This window comes from Conger conger, chromosome 15 (genome assembly GCF_963514075.1).
Source record: "Conger conger chromosome 15, fConCon1.1, whole genome shotgun sequence".
Classification (NCBI taxonomy): Eukaryota; Metazoa; Chordata; class Actinopteri; order Anguilliformes; family Congridae; genus Conger; species Conger conger.
This window is the reverse complement of record NC_083774.1, coordinates 29,981,375-30,000,771: the sequence shown is the minus strand read 5'-3', so window position 1 is coordinate 30,000,771 and position 19,397 is coordinate 29,981,375. Positions and strand designations below refer to the sequence as shown.

Below are 19,397 nucleotides of genomic sequence, written 5' to 3'. Positions count from 1 at the left end.
AGAATAAAACATAAAGTGCATTTTAAATACAGAATAATAACAAACACAAACACCACAAAACCACAATGTCTGCATTTTGTTCTGATGGTATTTCTTTGAGGTTCAAACATAGCCTATGCTTCACCCCATTGTTGCCTCATAGTAAAAATTAATATTTGTCACATACATGAAAATTGACATTTGTATCTTAAAATAAACGTGCTGTAGAGATGTTCTTCAGCCTTCTGAACAAGTGAAGGATTGATTACAGCCTCGGTTTCAAACAGCAGCTACACAAAACTCTGGACTGGAGCTACAATTTTCCACATGTATCATTGTGGTGTTTGTGTGTTCACAATATTGATAAAAAAAACAAAAACAAATGGTCACATTCACCCACCCCTTCCCTCTTTTACAAAACAATGTTAAAGTGAAACTTTCAACACAACCGGTTAACACAATATATCTATAACAACTCAACTCACAGTTGTAAGTACAATCACACACACGACACAGAGAAACCGTTTATCGTAAAAGGGACGATACAAATTACACCGAGGAGCACAATTTCCGACATTACAATCATTTGAGCTTGATATTTATTTGCTGTGAAAGGCAGGCGAGCTGTACGGAGTTTCAGTGATATCTCCTGCTTAGTGAAATAAGCCTGTCGAATTCTCTGTGTGTGACGAGTAAGTGACCTTAAACCATCTCTGGTTTCTAACGCAATATGCATTCAGTGTGATGTGAGACAGCACCGCTTCTGCCAAAACCTCCCATTTCAAGGGAAGCTGAAAAAACGCTCCAAACCCACAACATGGCAGTCGGGCTTGCCAGCTCCCACTGCAGCCAGAGCGGGTCTCGGGCCTAATGACGTACCTAGACTTTAACATATTCCTGTAACCTCTGAGCAAAACCTCAGTCTGCCGCGCCCACAGAGCCACATTACGCAGCTGCATCAGGGCAAGGGACTCACCACTGGTGTGAAACGTGCTGAGAAAATGAAGTGTTCTCAGAGTTATTTTCCAACCCTGGGCTGATTCATTGTAAGTGACTGGTGAGGAGTTGTCACAAGTAATACAATTCAATTCCGGCGGGACAAAAACCAGGCCTGAGCCCCCAAACAGAGAGCGATTTAGGTTGAAAAACGAGAAATCTCCAGCAGGAAGAAAAACACTTAATCGGTGGCAAGAAAACGCTGCCCAATGCGAAGAAATATCAGAAGGAACCAGCCATAGAGGGATTCTATGAATTCCTATGAAGGATTCTGCCCCCTTCCGGAACAGAAGGGGCATCCCTGTTCCATAGCATCCATATAAACGGCACATATAAATTATCTGGATTCAGTGACATATTGTGATGATGTCGCAGTCACCACCTCTATCTCACCATGACAACGTCCCACTCATTACCTGCTGGGGTGAGAGGCTGTCAGGTTCCAGCAGGGGGCGCCAGTATATTCCCCCATCGAATACTTCCCACGTCCACAAACCTCCCCCACCCCCGCTGTCAAAGCCCAGTCCCCAAGCAGACTAATTTAGCAGCGCTTTTCTGTGCGGCACACAATCGGGGCCTCTGTTCAGCCGGAATACTCGCGCCTCCCACCGCAGAACTCTCCAGGGAGGGCACAGCTGTTTGGAGAACAGTTGGCACTAGGTCTACCTCTTTGGTAAAAAAAAAAAAAGGGTTCTTTTTAAAAAATTCACAGGTCTGCAGAGAGAAGCAAGTCAAACAGGCCCTACAGCAGGGCCTCATTGGCAGCCTTCGAGTCGTCAACAGAGACTCTGACGGCTTATTAGTTTTATGAGGGAGTCGGTGTGTCAGGGGTGATGTGTGTGTAAGCCTTGAACACAATCTTGGCTCTTGCGGCAGTCGCCCGTGCCAGGTGTCTGTCCAGGCTTCCACCAATAAGGGCATTTCTGCCGGCAGTCGTTCCGCCTACCTGTGACCTCGGCCAATAACTGTGTTTCTGCTGGCGGCTGCTCCACCCTGCTTTTGAGACTCTGCTCGCTCCATCCGTTGGAGCCATGTCAAAACCGCCCCGCAAAAGGAGAAGCTGGTGAATTCAGAGAGGGGGAGGACCGAACGGAAACCTTCCAGGTGTTTCTGTGGACACTTGGCCCTCGGCCTGCTCTGTTGCTGGGTGTTATCCATACTGGAGTTCTAAAAAAATACCGTTCCGTTATAAAACGACATTCGTTGTGTAAACGCGACGGTGCAAATTCACTGTTTCCGTAGCTTGATCGGGGGCTCGCTTTCCTTGACAGGAATATTATTTACATTCCAAGAAACGAAATTCTACAACCATAAAACACAGCAAAATGAACAGAGTTTAATAAATACTGTTTGTGATTTAAACAGCTGTGTGATGTAGGAACGTGCTGAACATCACTCCAATGCTGTGATTGGCAGACGGTGGGGGGGGGGGGGGGGGGGGCTCCCGAGTCTGCTCTTGGCAGAAGGACGCAGGTCTGACTGACCCTTGGCTTTTTATTAGAAGCCTGGGTGTAACAGACAGGCTTGTGGAAACATGGCCCCGTTCTGGTCCAGAGCCGTGGAGCGTGCGAGCAGGACACACGCTCCAGGACAGCAGCATGCTGGGAGTGGGGTCATGTGACCTCACTTCACACACCCCGCCCCGCTCACACCACAGGGACTCCTCCCCAAACTCGACCCTTTCTGAATTCACACACTCGCACACACGCACACACACACACACATACCCATGCACACTCACATGTATCAGCACACACAAGTGCGCATATACAAATATGTGCATACGCACACACAAGCACGTATGGCACGCACGCGTGTATGAGCACACATGCGCCGATCTGCGCATACGCACACACCCAATCACGCACATCCATGGCCTCATTTCCCTCACTATAAGGTAAAACATTTTTTTAATAAATACATCCTGTCAGAAGTTCCACTCCATTGCAGGCTGCCACGGACGGATCCTTCTGCTAGTCCCAGCAAGAGGCAACATCACACACACACACACACACACACACACTTCTGTAAAGTCTCTCCCCCTCCGCTTGTAGAGCACATCCAAATGCCAGACGGCTGAGTTTCACTCGCACGGTCCGTCCCTCTTCCCACTGTCCGCACCACGAAGAACACACGATGAGAGACAAGCCGATGGCTGACGGACAGGTCTGGATTGCACTTGAAACACGGCGACCCCCCCCCCACTCTCCCCCCCTGAGGCCGATGAGAGTGGAGGAGCCAGGGACCCTGTGCGGCGAGACGGAACATCCCGGAAACATTCTGTAGAGTTCCTCGGCTTTCCATCGCACGACCAGCACCACGCTCCCAACCAGACACACAAACACGGCCTTACAGGCGGGGACGCCGGAGCGTCATACCCACGGCAGCAGCGCCAGGAGGAGCAGAACGGCCAACGACGCGACGGAGGACGCCCGGTGGGCGGAGCTCCCTGCGTTCCTGGACCCCGCGAAGATGTGGTGCCTGTCCTTGTTGGAGTGGAGCATCTTGGCGTCCTCGAAGGCGTAGTAGGCGGCCAGGGTGAAGTTGACGTCGCCGGACGAGATCAGGTCGAAGACGCAGGACTGGAAGTACAGGTCCTCCACCGGGAGGCGCTCTCGACACTTGGCCGTGGCCGACTGGTAGGTGAAGCCGTGGGGCGGGGCCCCCGTCCCCTGGCCCGCGGGGTCCTGGAAGTCGATGCGCTGGTTGTGCGGGCAGCCGTGCAGGCACAGGTAGAGGTCCTGGTCGTCTCCGTCCTCCGCCGCGGTCGCCACTTCCTCCGGCATGCGCACGGCGAAGGTGAGGTAGCGGCCCACCTGCCGCACCACTATGGTGGTGCCGATGTAGCGGGCCTGGATCTCCACGTGCTGGCCCGGGACCTTCTCCACCACGCGGAGCGCGTTCCCGCCGTGCCGCTCGCCCCCGTTCCGCGAGCCGTCCGCGAAGGCCGCCGGCAGCTCGTCCGTCTCGGCGTGGTACATCTTCTGGTCCACGCACTCCTGCGAGTTCTTGAAGATGATGGTCAGCTGTGTGGAGAAAAAACACGAACGTGTGAAAACGCGCCATTGGTAAAGGGGAGTTGTACCCCCGGGAAGGAGCTGAAATGAAGGCAGTCTATCATTATCGACGTGGTACAATTAAAACGTAATGCTTATGCACAAATGGAAATAGTTTCAAAGTTAGTGTCTACAGTGTGCTCCGCTTGCAATTGGTCCCCGAAGTGAAGGAGGAATAAGAACCAGAATTTAGCATGTCAAATGAATTCCAGACAGATTCTGAAAAAAGAAAGTTGCGAAAGGAATTTGGACCGCCTCGCTTTTTTCCCCCCGATTTTATGGCAGCTTGTGAAAATGGATCATGCTCCAAAGCCCCGCCCCTCGCCTTTATCAGCTCCAGATGCGGAGTTATACAATGCCGTGCGCGGGGCTCCAGACATGGGCTTTCAGCAAAACCAGCTCCTTTCCCTCTCCTCTCCGACTCAGAATCAACAGTTCTGCCTCCCGACTCACCACTGTGCCTGCCAGTCCCCGTAACAATTAACACTGTAAGGATATGTCTAATTAGAAAATCACAAATTTACACACTAACAGTACCAGGGTAACAGTACCAATGTTTACCCACACCATTAAACAATAGCGCTACTGCTAGTGGCTACTCGATACGCACCTGAGTCCTGATTTAAACTATAGCTTGCATGCTTTATTCTCCGATTGTCATTTGACACAACAGGCAGGCCGCGACATGCCATTTTGGGCTGCGTTGCCTAGCGCTTCCTGTTGCCTTCTCAAGTTCGAGGCTGTGACAGCCAGCGCCTTACTGATGAATGATGAAGTTTCTGAAGTAACATTCTGAACAGTCAGTGTAGCGGCCATCTTGTTACTGTGAATGTTCTACCAAATTTATGGAGCAGCCATAACTTCAATATAACCATTAGTTAATGTTGAGTTAATGCAATCCCCAAGGCATCTGCTTCACTGTTGATGCTCATAAATTTTGTGAAAATGTTAATTTACATTACATTATTGGCATTTGGCAGATGCTCTTATCCAGAGTAATGTACAACAAAGTGGATGCCTATAACCAGGGGAAAATGCGCTGAAAGACCCTTGAGGGAAGTACCGTTTCAAGTGCTCCAACTTGAATACAGAAAGATAAGGACTTGGGCCTTGTAGATTCATCTGACAATGGATTATATCTATAAAGCCGTTTTTATACAACACAAGGCAAAATAATAACATATGCTTACGTAGGAACAACAATAAACAGCTTACATAGCCAAACAAAAGTAGACAAGTAGTAGGTTGACATTAACCTAATCATAGTCATTTTGTTAGCTGAGAATTAGAAGGTTAAGACCTAAATAGTAAAAGTAAAAGAAAAAAATAGTAAAGTACAGTAGTATCATAAATATGTTGGGCAGCGTGTGGTGTAGTGGTTAAGGTAAATGACTGGGGCCCGCAAGGTCGGTGGTTCTAATCCCGGTGTAGCCACAATAAGATACGCACAGCCGTTGGGCCCTTGAGCAAGGCCCTTAACCCTGCATTGCTCCAGGGGAGGATTGTCTCCTGCTTAGTCTAATCAACTGTATGTCGCTCTGGATAAGAATGTCTGCCAAATGCCAATAATGTAATGTAATGTTGTTTATAGGGCACTATATAAAAAGTATGAAAAAATGTTAGTCGTATCTGCTTGGAGCCCATTTGGAATCTTTGAAGCTCAATATCTGAAAACTACTCACAGACAGAACCTTCTCATTCTCAGCTCACGATTTCAAAAGTATCATTTTAAAAAAGCAAACTCATAAGAAAAAGCAATACAGTGACTCAGTAGCTCTCCATACTCAAGGTTGCCTTTGGCATTTGTGCAGCAAAACTGGGAAGTAACGGCAACGGGCAGTAAGGTATCGGCAGCTTACATCAGCCCTAGCATTTCCATATTGCATCACTCTAATTTAAATCCATCTCCTTCCTGATGCCTTTACTGACTGGAACACTGGATATTTTCAATATTTGTACATGCCAAAACCACATGGCACTGTTAGACCATAGTTTGCACACAGTCGGTTACGATATACATTTGCATTTGAACAGAGCAACGAGTATTGTGTTATAGTCACACCCTACCATGCTACCTGCCGTTTCACCGAACAGGAGCCAGAGGAGAAAGGCTCAGTGTTAGGGCTAATAGTGGTTTCTAACTGGGAACGCACAAAGACAATCCTTTCAAGACTTCTTAAAAAGAAGAAAAAAAGACCTGGCTGTGGACTGGTGACCCAGTACCTCTTCTCCGCCCCCAAGCAATGACAGAGCTTCAGCATTGGGGGGGTGGGGTGGGGGCTGAGTGCCAGGGCCAGCTTAATAAAGCGTGTCCGATTACAAGCTCTTTAATTTCATTAGGGGAGAAGGGAGGGCGGGACAAGGGCACCTTATAACAGGAGTAGCCCTGGAGACGCAGTTCTGTCTGTGTGTGTGTGTGTGTGTGTGTGTGTGTGTGTGTTTGCATGCGCAAATATTCTAGCAGACGGGGTTAGCAGGGTTATTGGGGGTATAACCACCCTGTAATTAACCGGCAGTGCACTGTGCTGCTGAATCTAACTAGTGTAGTGTCTATTGATTCAATACTATCACTGGTGACACTATTTCTACCCAGAATGCACTTGTTTCGTTTGTTATTCTTTAAGCTAGGAGCCTGGTTTAGTTCAAAAAGAACTACGTAGTTTGAACAGCTCTGCAATAAATCAACCTTGACGGAAAGTAGCATTTAATGCAATTAAAGAATTTGAAACTCTTTTTTTCCATTATCACCATTTTATCATTGTTTATGGCATATCGCAGACTATGCCATAAACAATGATAAAAAAGAGATAAGAAAGAGTGCTTTCTGAAGCAAATGCAGCCCACTGTAGCTTTTTCAATAGCTGAGCTGCTCAGCCACTGCCAAGTGAGGATTTTATATTTACATTATTGCTACGCTAGTAAGCTGACTCCTTTATCCAAAGCGACTTGCAGTTTAGACGAAGCAGGGGCCATGTGGGATGGAGGGCCAAACTCAGGGGCCCCAACAGATCTTATTGGTCCTACACTGGGGCTTGAACCACCAACTGTCCAGGTCCCAGTCAAGCTCCTTAGCCACTAGGCTACAGGCTGCCGCCTGGTACACATGAAGGGTAAACCAAATCTCCCTGTGTGGCTGCTAGCCAGTCACTGCGGTCGGGATTCGATTCCGTCTCCGAACACCGGGGCCTAATTCCGCATGTGCCACCCTACAACTCCTATCTGAATTCTTATTTCAATCCCTCAAGTGTTGAGTTTCACTTCTTGTGAAGAGGGCTGCGTGCGGAACAGGCCTGCGATGAGCTCACCGCGCTGCCGTGCACACGCACGCCGGAGCAGTGCCAGCGCAGGACGGGGCACAGGAGCAGAGAGACAGAGGGATTAAGGCTCCTCTCCGCCTCTTTTTTTCTTTTTAGGCGAAGTGCTGCGGTGGCCCGCTTCCAAAAGGCCCAGTCACCTATCCGTATGAAACCGCTCTCGTTTACGGAGAGCCAGAGCCGAGAGGCTCCTCGCTCTAGAGCGAGGAGGAGACGGTATTCGCGGTTTCCCGTATGTCTTGATACTTTAGAAAAATGCTTAGTTCATGAACGCGAAACAGAAATCGCCGCTGCGGACTACAATTGTAACATTAGCTTCAAAACCAGAATTCCGCAGCTTGTGAATGTAAGTTATTATTGCTATTGTAATCCCAGCGTTAGATTTGTTATGGTAAAGCAGGACTTTATTAACGGCTCAGTTTATTGCCTCTTCATCTATCATGGGCCCCTTCCAAATACTGTGCAGCCTTGGCTCGCAGATGTATAAATAAAATTAATGAACAATCAGCACCAAATAGACCGACTGTTTAGACGTAAAATAGGAGGGTGACCTCATTGTTATACGAGGGGTCCCCGGTCTCCCTGACAGAAGCCAGGCTCTCCAACTCTAAAGCTTTCATGGACACAGAAACCCTGCACATACATTGTTTGTGGATGAACCTTCACACTTCCAACAGCGAAACTAAAAACTTCAGGTTGGCCAATCACATCAGTAGCACTCTCCCAAACACAGCTATGACTTGACATATTTGACGCTGAACGACAGTGGTTTTAAGCAGATATCTCAGAAGTAAAACCCAAAATGTCCAATCTATAGATAGGCTTTGCTGTAAAACCACAAATGCTACTGGCTCTACGGCTTTAAATAATGGTCTGTACAAGGAACCGAAAGTGGTTCTGCAGTGAAAGTCTAACCCACTAAAAATGTTTTGGTTGAATGTCCCAAGTGTTTGTAAATCTTGTAAGGACAGCCTGGGTTCATGCAAGTCGTTTTTCATTCAGCTTTCTACTGCTAAATGTGACTCAATTTTGGGGGAACCTGCCAACATTTACAGCCTCCAGGGCCGTTTCCACAGTATGCCGTTTCTCTGGTGTGGTGGTTGAGGCCACATAGCTTTTCAGTAATTATCTGTAGCGTTGGGGTCAGTCTGTCCAGTTGTGGTGTTTGTAGTTGTCCTGATTATTAGATTTTGGTGTTCTTTTCCATAACAGCCTTGGCAGTAACTCTTAAGCTTGTTTTTGAGCTTTTCATATCATCCTGGAGCTTTTGACTGCAGACTAACGATTGCATATTTTAGGGTCTAACTGCTATTTTTCTGAGCTCTTTGTAAAACGATTTCCCATATGACCTGAATCCATGTTTGTGATATTTATATCAAATGATATTTAGCATCAGAAGATAACACAGGAGGCAAAGGGGGAGGGGGAATTGGGCTCTGGGGGCAGGGTTAAGGACTTATATCACTGCTCTGTTTGAATATTTTGTGGACATTCTAGATACTAGAACCAGGAAGAGAACGCTGATGCGTGTGGACCTTTGACGAAAGCATGTGCCGAGTAAGTGCTTAGTACATGCATATCAAGTGCATATTACGTGCAAAGTGCATCTCTTACCTTACTGGTAGCTGTGGCAGGGGACCCTGGCAGGACTGGCGTGTTGGTCACCTGCACGGACAGGTACTTGTTGTGAACGAGAGGCCAGGCTCCCTCCACCTTGCAGGTCTGGAAGTCGTCGCTGAAGGTGCGGAGGTGGGGGTCCCCAAAAAAGCCGCAGTGGGTGTAGTTTGGGGGCGTGGAGTGGCGTCCGAAGCCGCGTTCGTAGTGGCAGACCTCGGGGCCGTCGGAGCGCTCCTGGCTGTCCCCCGGGCGGGGCGGGGCCGGGGTCCGGGGCCGGGGCTGGGACGTGGGGCCCTCGCGGGAGCAGTTGTGCTGCCTCATCAGGTCCTCGATGCCGTGCTGGGCCGAGTGGTAGGCCAGGTCCCCCCGGCAGGTTCGGGCGGTCCGGCGGACACAGGTGTTGTAGGCGCGCAGGGCGCTGCAGAACAGCTCCTCCGCGCCTGAGCTGGACGTCGACACCAGGAACTCCGAGTTACACTTCAGGATCCTGCACTGCAAGCTCACTGTGAATGGAAAACGCACACCTCAGTATCTAGCACAGCAAGTTCACTAAATGAAAACGCACACCTCAGTATCTAGCACTGCAAGCTCACTGTGAATGAAAACGCACACCTCAGTATCTAGCACTGCACTCCCTGTGGTTATAACACACTAAATGCACACTCCAGTATCTAGCACTGCACTCCCTGTGGATATAACACACAAATTACACACCCCAGTATCCAGCCCTGCGGACACACTGCAAATGCACAAAACACACACTTCAGTATCTATGAGCACCGCAGTCACACAGACCGCACACCTCAGTATCTATCCGCACCGTGGATCACTGTGGATCACTCACTGTGGATAAAACGTTCGTACGCACACCACCCTGCACAGCACAACTACTCTGCACACAATCAATGCCTTCCACTAAATGTCATTCATTTTGAAGACACTTTTGTGCAAAGTGCAAATGCGACTAATGGCACCAAATACAAATAACCAGGGTAATTACAACACATTATGGAAAGAGCGAAGCTGCAAACATTATACACGTTATTTACCCTCAATTACCTGACACAATGTTACCGACACTCAAACAGAAGCACTTTAAGGAAGCCAAAATATTAATAGCCTTGATAATAATACATTTAGTCTTGATGAAGTTGATAAAGGTGTTCTTTTAAAGTGCAGAAATGCCGAGAGGAAATGAGACCATTATCTCAAATGATTCTTGATTAAATATTCTTTTATCGCAGGTGCTTTGAAGCTTTCAACAACGACGTTGCTTGTTCCGTACCTCGTGCGCACAGTCATTTCTGTAATCTCTCCGCAAATTTGTAGCCCGACTTTAAAAGTTTGTTCAGTCCAAATGGTAAAAATGATTTATCTGAATGTGGAATGCAGTAAGATATAGTTGCTGCATTTCACACCATCCAAACAATAACAGTAATATTAAGAGTATAAACAGCTAACTCCAATCAAGAGCTAGACAATCCATAGAGTGATAGCTGTTTTATGAACTTAAGTGACAGTTGGCCTTCTTCCTTCGGAATGGAGTAAAACCTGAACTCCGCACAGTTAGCAGTCTCATTGTGCAGGAGCATATCTCATTAAACTTAATTCAGCTTCGGTCTGACAGAAGATAAACTACACCCAGTGATTCAGGGGAACATTGGTCTGCTTAGTAGTGGCAATCATGTGGCAACTGGACACCTGAAATCTGCTGAATAATCTCCCTTAAAATAATAACTGCATAGCCCGCAGAGGGTTTTAATTCAAGTCATTCACCATCAGTCCATTACCAGATATTTTGTGTTTTAATTGACATATGGAAACAGACACTGTTCTCATTGATAACTATGGCAAGCAGTGAGGTCTCCCTGATAGTGTGGTAGTCTGGTAGATATTTAGCAATCTTTGATGTTGCAGAAAGGTATTGTCGTGAACGACTCTACCAACCCACCCACCGTGTTCATGTATACAGCCTGCCACAGTGCAAGTAAAGAAGTGTTTCTCTAGTGCAAAAAAGTATTGTATATTAAAGTTTGGCACAATAGCTCTGTAATCTAATAATAATCAAGCTTTTATTTGGTGGAAAACCGCATTTAGAAGGCATGTCAAGGCTTTTTTGTGTGGCCCTGTTAGACTGCATTGCAAAGTAGAGTGGAGCAGTTCTCAGGGTGACCAAAGCAACACAAAGAAAGACGTGACAGACTGATTATCAATACTGGTCAGCATGGTGAAATTAGTTTGGGGAAAATGGGTTCAAGTTGTAAAAAAAACTGAAGTTATCTTTAATTACAGTTGGCATTATGGATCTTGTGTTGTATTAACAAAATTTTCCTGGGCCGGGAAAATTGGATTCACGAGAAATAAAACTCTCAGTGCAACACTTAACTCCCAACTAAAGAGCAAACCTACCAGTTCTATGCTTACCAGCTACTGACCTAATACACCAAGAATCTGAATTTCCATTATTCCAGTGGAATGGGCTGCTGCTTGCTGGTTCTCCCATGAACACCTTCCCGGGAGCAGGCTCCATTCCAGTTTCAAACACGGAGAGCGAGAGGGAAGGGAGGCAGCAGCAGTCCGGAGGATAGGATCCAGCAGTAAACATAGGCACTGGGATATAACCTGTGCACTTAAATTAAAAACTTTTACTTTCTAGTCAAGTCTTTCTGCTGTTCCGAGTTTAATTCTGGTTAAGGGCAGGTCCCACAGATGTGCTGGCTGAACTGAAGGGATGGTTCTATTGTGGGAAGAATATCACAGCAGTCCCCCTCTCAGAGGGTGTTAACCTTCGGGAAATGGAGAATAACAGTATTGTAATAACACAAGACCCTCGGTCACGTGACTATGGCCTCTATCAGAATGGCTTTTAATAGGACTCCTAGGGGTGTGAAAGAGACAGACCTCCTGAAAAGAGCTGGAACAAAGAGACCCCTGTGAATAATTCAGCTCTATGCAGAGGAATGAAAGTGTGTGTGTGTGTGTGCGCACGCACATTTGTGTGTGTGTGGGGAGGTGGTCTTTCGGCACTGAATGAAGACAATGTAATTTGCCATTGAGAGGAGACCAACAGAGCAATAAATTACCCTGTGTAAAAGGATTAGCTCTAGTTTCACCAGCTGTGCCTGGGGGGTAGAGTTTGGAGAGCTCCCTCTTAAAGAAACAGGATCCCCATTTCCTTTACCCCAAAGGGACTGCATTTGAGCTCTAGCCTCCAGGGTCAGCCGTGGTGCCGAGGGGAGGTCTCACAATTCCACCAGCCCATCTGGATATAAGATATCCACCTGCCCTCCGCGAAGGCGGTAATTAAAGGTCATGTAATTTTCAGACACTCCCTGAGACTTAAGTTACTTGAGCAACAATTAAAGAGTTTGAATTCTGGGTGGAGGCGGGGGGAGGCCCGAGAAAGAATGACATTTCATTCCACCCACTACCCTCCAATAGAAAACACCCTCTTTAAAAAAACTTTTAAAAAACGCAACCAGGTATTTCTTTTAATATTAACCTTTCAAAGAAAACCACCTTAGATTTATGAAACATTGAGTAACTATAACGCACACAATCATTACTTCGCTGTTGACAATTTCCCGTTTCAATTAAATTGCTTTACCATAGGTGGAGAAGGATTTTAACAGTAATGCTTAAACTGGTTTTTTTTTTTCCTTTGGAACTTAATAACAAAACCGAGGCATGTTCAAAACATTGATCCAGCTGCAAATTGCCCATTTCACACCCTGTGTTAACAGCCATCATATTTCAGAGGACAGATCTGCAATTCCAAAACAGAATTCCAACCGCTTGGAAGCTTGCATTTCACCATTAGCGGGGGAGATTAAGCCTTTGATTTACCTCGGCCTCTAGTTCCTGCATCTTCAGATATACCGTGGCCTTTCAGAGAGCTGAACAATGTTAGATTTTTTGCTAAGTACACAATTCATAACAATTAGCCTGTGCGCTTTAATCTGATTGCAGTTCCAGAGTGAGGTATTTGGGTATGGGATCAAATTACCCTGGGAAATGTTCATCTGGTGACAAACGCATTGTTTTTATTCCCACTAAACTGAAAGAAAATCTTTTAAAAAGTCAAGATTACTCCAAAGCTACACATCCAAGAAATGGAAATGTGAAGACATTCAGCCTCAGTGAAATTATCAAGATTTTTTTCTCTTATTCTTTTTTCTTTTCTTTTTTTTTTTACAATCTTTCCAACTGAAAATGCATAATATTTGATTAGGGGTAAGTTCAAACTCAAGCTGTGGTCTGACTTCTCTGTTTTTGCTTAGATTGGAAACAATGTGAATGATTGCATGCCACAGACAAACACTCAAGCTGTCATTCAATCTAATCAAAAGTGATTGAAGAGTGTTGCATTTGAAAACCATTCACACTTCCTTATTTTACCAAAGCGTTTAGTAAAACTAAAACTCATAGCACTTTTCCTTCAAACTGAAGAGTGGCCTTAAGTTGTCATTATTGGTGTAGCGGGATTCTCAATGTGTAGCATCCACCTGGGTGATGCATGGCAGCCATTTTGCACAAGAAAATTGACCACACACACCAACTTGTAGAATTAAAGTGTTCACACTAGAGCCACGCTATCACTACTACCAGCATTAAACTGTTTGTACCCTTCTCATTTCTGACATTGTTAAATTGAAGACATGGCAAATACTTACATACTTAACAATAGTTAACATCACTACCCCTTCAAAAATATGTAAACAAAACATTAAACCAAATGTAAAATATGTACCCACAAAAAAAAGAAAATGTATAAAAGTTATAAAGGCCAAGTAAATGTTGATGTATGGTGTTCTTTATTTGAAAATAAATAAATAATAGTTGCATATAATACATTATATCTTGAAGGTTCTCCTCTCCTGTATGCATTTTGTCTAAAATTGACATGATGTAGTTGCAGGTATGTTAGTAGAAAGTGTACCCTTGAGGGAGTCCTGCTATGGATCAAAAGCTACTTCACACTATGAACTCACACCAAAAGTACACCCTTCCCCCCACCTCAGAGCAACAAAAGGCATTTATCACCCATCTGATGAACTGCAACGAACCCATCTTAATCTTCAATAAACGTCAACAGCCAACAAATGCATTATCTGTTTTTGTTTGACGATAAGTGCCATGAAAGGAAAGCGATAGGAGGTGCCAAGTGCGAAAATTCTTGATAAGTTTTATTAGGTGATAAATTACATTCCAAGACCCCCCCCCCCCCCCCCCCGCGCAGTAGGGAGAAAAGCGGGCAATTGGTCGCTACGAATACAATTCCGTGTCGGTAATTGTTTAAACATCACAGTTATTCTGGAAGCTGCAGTGAAACTAAGTTAAACAACAGACGCATATGCTATATAGGCCACATACACATTTAAGAGTGGGACTTATAGAAGCTTGACGTTGCCAGCCTATATCTGCAAACCAGGCTATTTTCATCGAAGTATGTTTTCTACCAATGAAGTCTTGTTGGTTTGTGTTATATTAAGTAGCATCATGGGTTGTGCTGTTTAGTATTAAAAGCACGGGGCAAAAAAACAACAACCGAACAACGAAGCTCCGGAACGAGTATGTGTGGTTTTCCCTTCCCCCTATCAAAACAGAGCTAAGAAATGAGGCGGAATGCTCGCATGGAACTCGGCCAGCAACTTTTTGAGAAAAAAAAACCACGGTTTCGTTTGAACAGATTACTTTCACTCCATAAAACTACAGCCACCATCAAAAAGATACAAAACCATACCACGAACAACAATATCCAACGCCAGAAGAGTCCATTGTCGCTGCTATTACACCACATGCAATTCCCCTGGTTCTACATTTTTTTTAACCAGTATATTCAGATGTCTTTCATAAGACCTCAATTACCAATTGCTTAATTCAACCTACCCACTCTCACGCAATTCAGACTAGTTAATTAATCGGGAACTGTGTATGGTTAAATGTTATAACAACAATGCTATGCATTTTATTAAATTGCTACATAGGCTAGGCTGCATTGAGCTCCTACCTGTACAAAAGTTGGACAGTGGGAAACCCATTTTGGACATATCCAGCGGAACCAAGGTAGAAAACTCAAAGCCTAATGGATACAATGTATATAACATTGTTATAGCTAATGCAGCGTGTAGCCTTTACCTACATGTTAAAATGTCTGTAACAGACGCTGCCAACCTTTCATAAACACAAGGTTCAAATGGTGACACATACGTCGCACATATTCAGTAAAGTAATGCGTGGTGATATGGTAACTTTGTCCAGACTTACCTGCAGGGAAGAGGTAAAGAAATATTGTGAGGATCTTGCCGACTTCAAGCGCCGAAAGTCCTGCGCCTTTCCCCATAACCATCCATCCAGCACGGGATCGCGCTTCTCTCCTCTCCCTGGTCAAATCAAACAGGAGTGGTGTTTAAATGCGATTAGCACAGCGTAGCAGTCGTGACTGCAAGAATCAAACTGAAAAAAATAGAACAATGTGCCTACAAAATTATGCTGTGAAACCATTCCTTTGGTTGAAATAAAAAATGCGCTCATCGAGCGAAACTCAAACGTGCACCCCTTTCCTAACCGACTAGATCCACTTCTCGATTTGAAAGACTCACAAGGAACAGCGAAGACTTTGGCATTCCAGGGGTGCCAAAAAGGTACAGCCTACAATCCACTCTAAACCAATGAGAAGCCTGTATTTGTGCCTCCAACCCCTAAGTTTAATGTTACACACAAACCTTGCAGACATACCTCTTTTCAAGAATTCACATCGATTTTAACATGTTACTGGAACAAGTACACAACTCAATTAAAGGCTTTGGATTCTTCTTACCACAACAAATCATTTGAGCGCTGATTACTGGGGAGGCTATAATTGATCTCTTACAAAGTGTATAATAGGCGACAAGGCTGACGTTGTTGTTTCTTTTACATTTTTTAAATGGGAATAAACCTAAATGAAATTTAGCCTATTAATTTCAGAAATTGTTTATACCATGTATTGAGCCATGACAACTACACGATTTGCAGTTCATTAAATATATAACAAATTATCCCATAAAATAACTGAAAAAAAACCCACACAAAACAAAAATACAACTATGGCCCGCAGAAAATCGCATTGATTCGCTCTTCTTCAATTCCAACTTCAAAATAACATTCTGCATTGTATCGTGTCCATAATCACAAAACAACATCGACAGCAGCAACAGGTGCATTTACAAATTATAGCCAATTCCAAAGCCCCAGGAGCGCACAGTTGAGAAACGCGTAGTCCAAATCCATGAATTATATTTACCAAAATGTGTTTCATATGCTCATTCAATAAAACCGAATTGAACAGTTATCGCTCTATCACAAACACTAGCCCAATTTTCTAATTTATCACATAGGTGTACTTCGAGTATTAATGTTATTGACATTGTTTCGCATTCCACCACATAATGGCATTTTGGAACATGTAGACTGTACAGAAAGCTTTTTTTTTTGCGTACAATTTTAATTTATATGAGCGCACTGAATCCAGAATCGCGAAACGTGCACAGAATCAAATAGATCTGTAAGCACTTATGCCAAACGCTAACAGTATTAAACGATTAACAAGTGGTTTGCCAGCTACTTACTCCAGGGTACACAGTAAAATGTCCAGTGTTAATTCAACTCAAACAGTTTATTTGAGTCCAGTTCGGGCCTCACGTACACAGTAATAGCTCATTCAACACTGAAAATCTGACGGAGTGAAGTCCCAAAGTCATGTATTTTGGCCGCACCCCCAGATATGATGTGATTGCTATATGGGGGCTCAGAGCTGGCGTTACCCATTTTGTGTTACTCTGTAAAGCATATTTGTGACAATCTTCTGTGAAAAGCTCTGAACAAATAAGATTTAATTTAATTGAATGTAGCCCTTCTGTTAGGTTGTGCATGTCCGTGGTCAATGCGGAATTCGGCAACGAAGGGCGTTTAAAAAGGGGAAATATTTAAAGCATGCTATATGTGTAGCTATATGGAGAGTTACAAGGAAGTTTGATAATAATAATAATGCACTGTATCCAGTATGAATCCTCCACAGACACAAAGGATAGGATGAACATTCCGGTTAAAAACGACACCTTTGGCAGACCGGCATGCAAAATATAAGTTTGAATAGTAAGCTATCCCATTTACTGAGAACACCATAACCAAATGAAAACAAAGGGCCACGGAAATGACCAGGACACGCTTTACAGAAACCCGCTGAGAAAATGTCCAACTCTTCAAGTTGAACAATAATTTATAATCTTGGTCCAATAGATGGCGCTCGGGGTACCAGCTTCAGGAAGTCTAAACGCGACCCGACATCCTAACAACGTCGATATACACCGTTTTGGAGCCGACGAGTACATTTGCCACAGAGAGAAAAAAAAAGATTTGGCCAATTTGATTTCCTCTCAAAACAATTTAACCAAGATTACATCGACAGGCAGCAATCATGGCCACATCAAAAAACTCCCTTAACTTTCATCCTTCACCTCTGAAACGCAAATATCCAGCCACTACACCCCTACCTTCCCAAACAACCCTTTAATTGAAGACAACTGCATTAAACACGTGTCCATGCCAGATACCACGTAATGTAATGAGTTTAATTTGAGAAACAACGTAATTGATGATCGTCATACATAGTGAAAATTCCCAACTAAAGACAGTATGACTTTATCCGTAATAAACGCACATTTGTCCGAGTTTATTAAGTTCACTCATTCCGGGGAGAATGCACATCTGCTTTCTCCCGTTTATTCTCCAACATTTTGCATTTTTCTGTCCACAATCCTCATCAGGCTACTCGCCCATAATCAGTTGGTCTAACACTCGTTCTGTTGTGTTGAACAGATGCTAAGTTAGCCTACAATACTTGGTTAAATATTTTTGTCACGTTCTAAATACCTGCGTTGGAATAATCTTGCGACTTAAAATGCATACTTGGACTGAAACATCACCCACATGTCTCTAAATCACAACGTGAAATACTCTATGTACTTAAAAAAAAGCCTTACAATACGGTAGTCCATATAGTTATGTTACTTTGACAATGAAAGCCTTCTTTCCACATAGAGATACCTATGTACAAGATACAGCCTACACTCTTACCTTTGCGGCAGCATGGAGCCCTCCACCACGGCGTGAGACAGAGCTCAGCAGCGGAACCGGAGGGAAATCACACGGGCAAGAGGAAGCCGAACTCCCGAAGTGCAGCCTACCAAAAAAGGCTTCTCCGTGAGTCGTAATCCACAATTAAATTTGTAGTCCGTTTTCAACTAGGCGAAACATATTGCAATCTTTCTTGCATGGTCTCAGTTGCAGGCGAGAAAGTATCGCAGATCGTGGGCGTGAGATGAAAGTGATTTCTCAGCAGATCAAGCCGATAGTTCCAGACAGAGAAACAGGTCTCGTCAACTCTTAATCTGATACAACGAGGGATGTCGTTTGGTCCAAAGTGTCTGTTCGCCCGTCTCGATGAGTGATTAGGCTATTTCTTAATTTGAAAGCAATATCAACTCACGATTCGATTTTTCGAGAAATGGATACACACTGTGATCTTATCTCAAGTATCTTTTTCATTTCGTGTGTAGCCTAGTTGGTTTATCCAGTGCAGCTCTTAGATGTTGAGAGGAATGACCCTCTGGGCGCTGCTGCTCACTCCACATGGGCTGCTATCGCTATCGCTGGCTCGTTTCCTCACCTCAACACTGTGAAATGGTTCGTTAGACAATGTGAAGACACACCAACTAGCAGCTCAGCGCGCCGCCGCCCGGGCTCAACCGCAGTTTGTCTATATGACATAGGCTACCGTATCAAATATTCTGGAGTGGGAGTGAGATTCGCCAAAACAATCAGATAATAATGATAACAGTATTAACAATAAATACAGAAGCAGCCACAGACAGAAATACTACTACTACTACTACTACTACTACTATGACTAATAATAATAATAATAATAATAATAATAATAATAATAATGCTCAATAAAATTACATCAGGGGTGACATTATGTAGCCTATATAGTTGTCATTTTTTTAATGTTACAGTTATAATTTACAATTTAGTCATTTAGCCAAATCAATTTGCAGATCTGCATTTTATTAGGTAAAGAAACACAAGACCTAGAGATACGCAGTTATTGACTGTCTATTATGTAAATTCAATAATCATGATACCATTAAAACACTACCATAGTGACATAACATTTTTTATGTCAAATCTGTCAGGATTAACAACAGAGCATTTGGTCTAGATATTGTAAATCGCACAGTTCTAAATTCAAATGATCCACCGGAGTTAGCATTGTCTTGCTTCGCAGTTGGGTAGTTGAAATAATTTATTGTATGAAGTCACCTCACTAACTGTTCCTAGTGTGTGAATGATGGAATGGCAGCACTATCCGATAGGCCTGTCCATTCTGAGC

The 19,397-nt window shown here is 44.3% G+C and overlaps 1 protein-coding gene across 1 annotated transcript; it reads right to left on the bottom strand.

Moving 5' to 3' along the window:
- Positions 1-2,434: 2,434 nt before the first annotated feature.
- On the bottom strand, positions 2,435-18,663 carry rgma (repulsive guidance molecule BMP co-receptor a). Its single transcript, XM_061222307.1, has 4 exons — positions 18,080-18,663; positions 15,230-15,345; positions 8,960-9,465; positions 2,435-4,001 (listed from the first exon to the last, which is right to left on the bottom strand). The coding sequence occupies exons 1-4, from the start codon at positions 18,091-18,093 to the stop codon at positions 3,348-3,350; spliced, it is 1,290 nt and encodes a 429-aa protein (XP_061078291.1). The 5' UTR covers positions 18,094-18,663; the 3' UTR covers positions 2,435-3,347.
- Between the last annotated feature and the right edge of the window lie 734 nt (positions 18,664-19,397).

Coding starts and splice junctions, on each gene's coding strand:
- rgma (XM_061222307.1), bottom strand. Junction 9,466..15,229: donor TCTTTACCTCTTCCCTGCAG/GTAAGTCTGGAC, acceptor TTCCATTCACAG/TGAGCTTGCAGTGCAGGATC. Junction 4,002..8,959: donor CTGCCACAGCTACCAGTAAG/GTAAGAGATGCA, acceptor TTCTCCACACAG/CTGACCATCATCTTCAAGAA.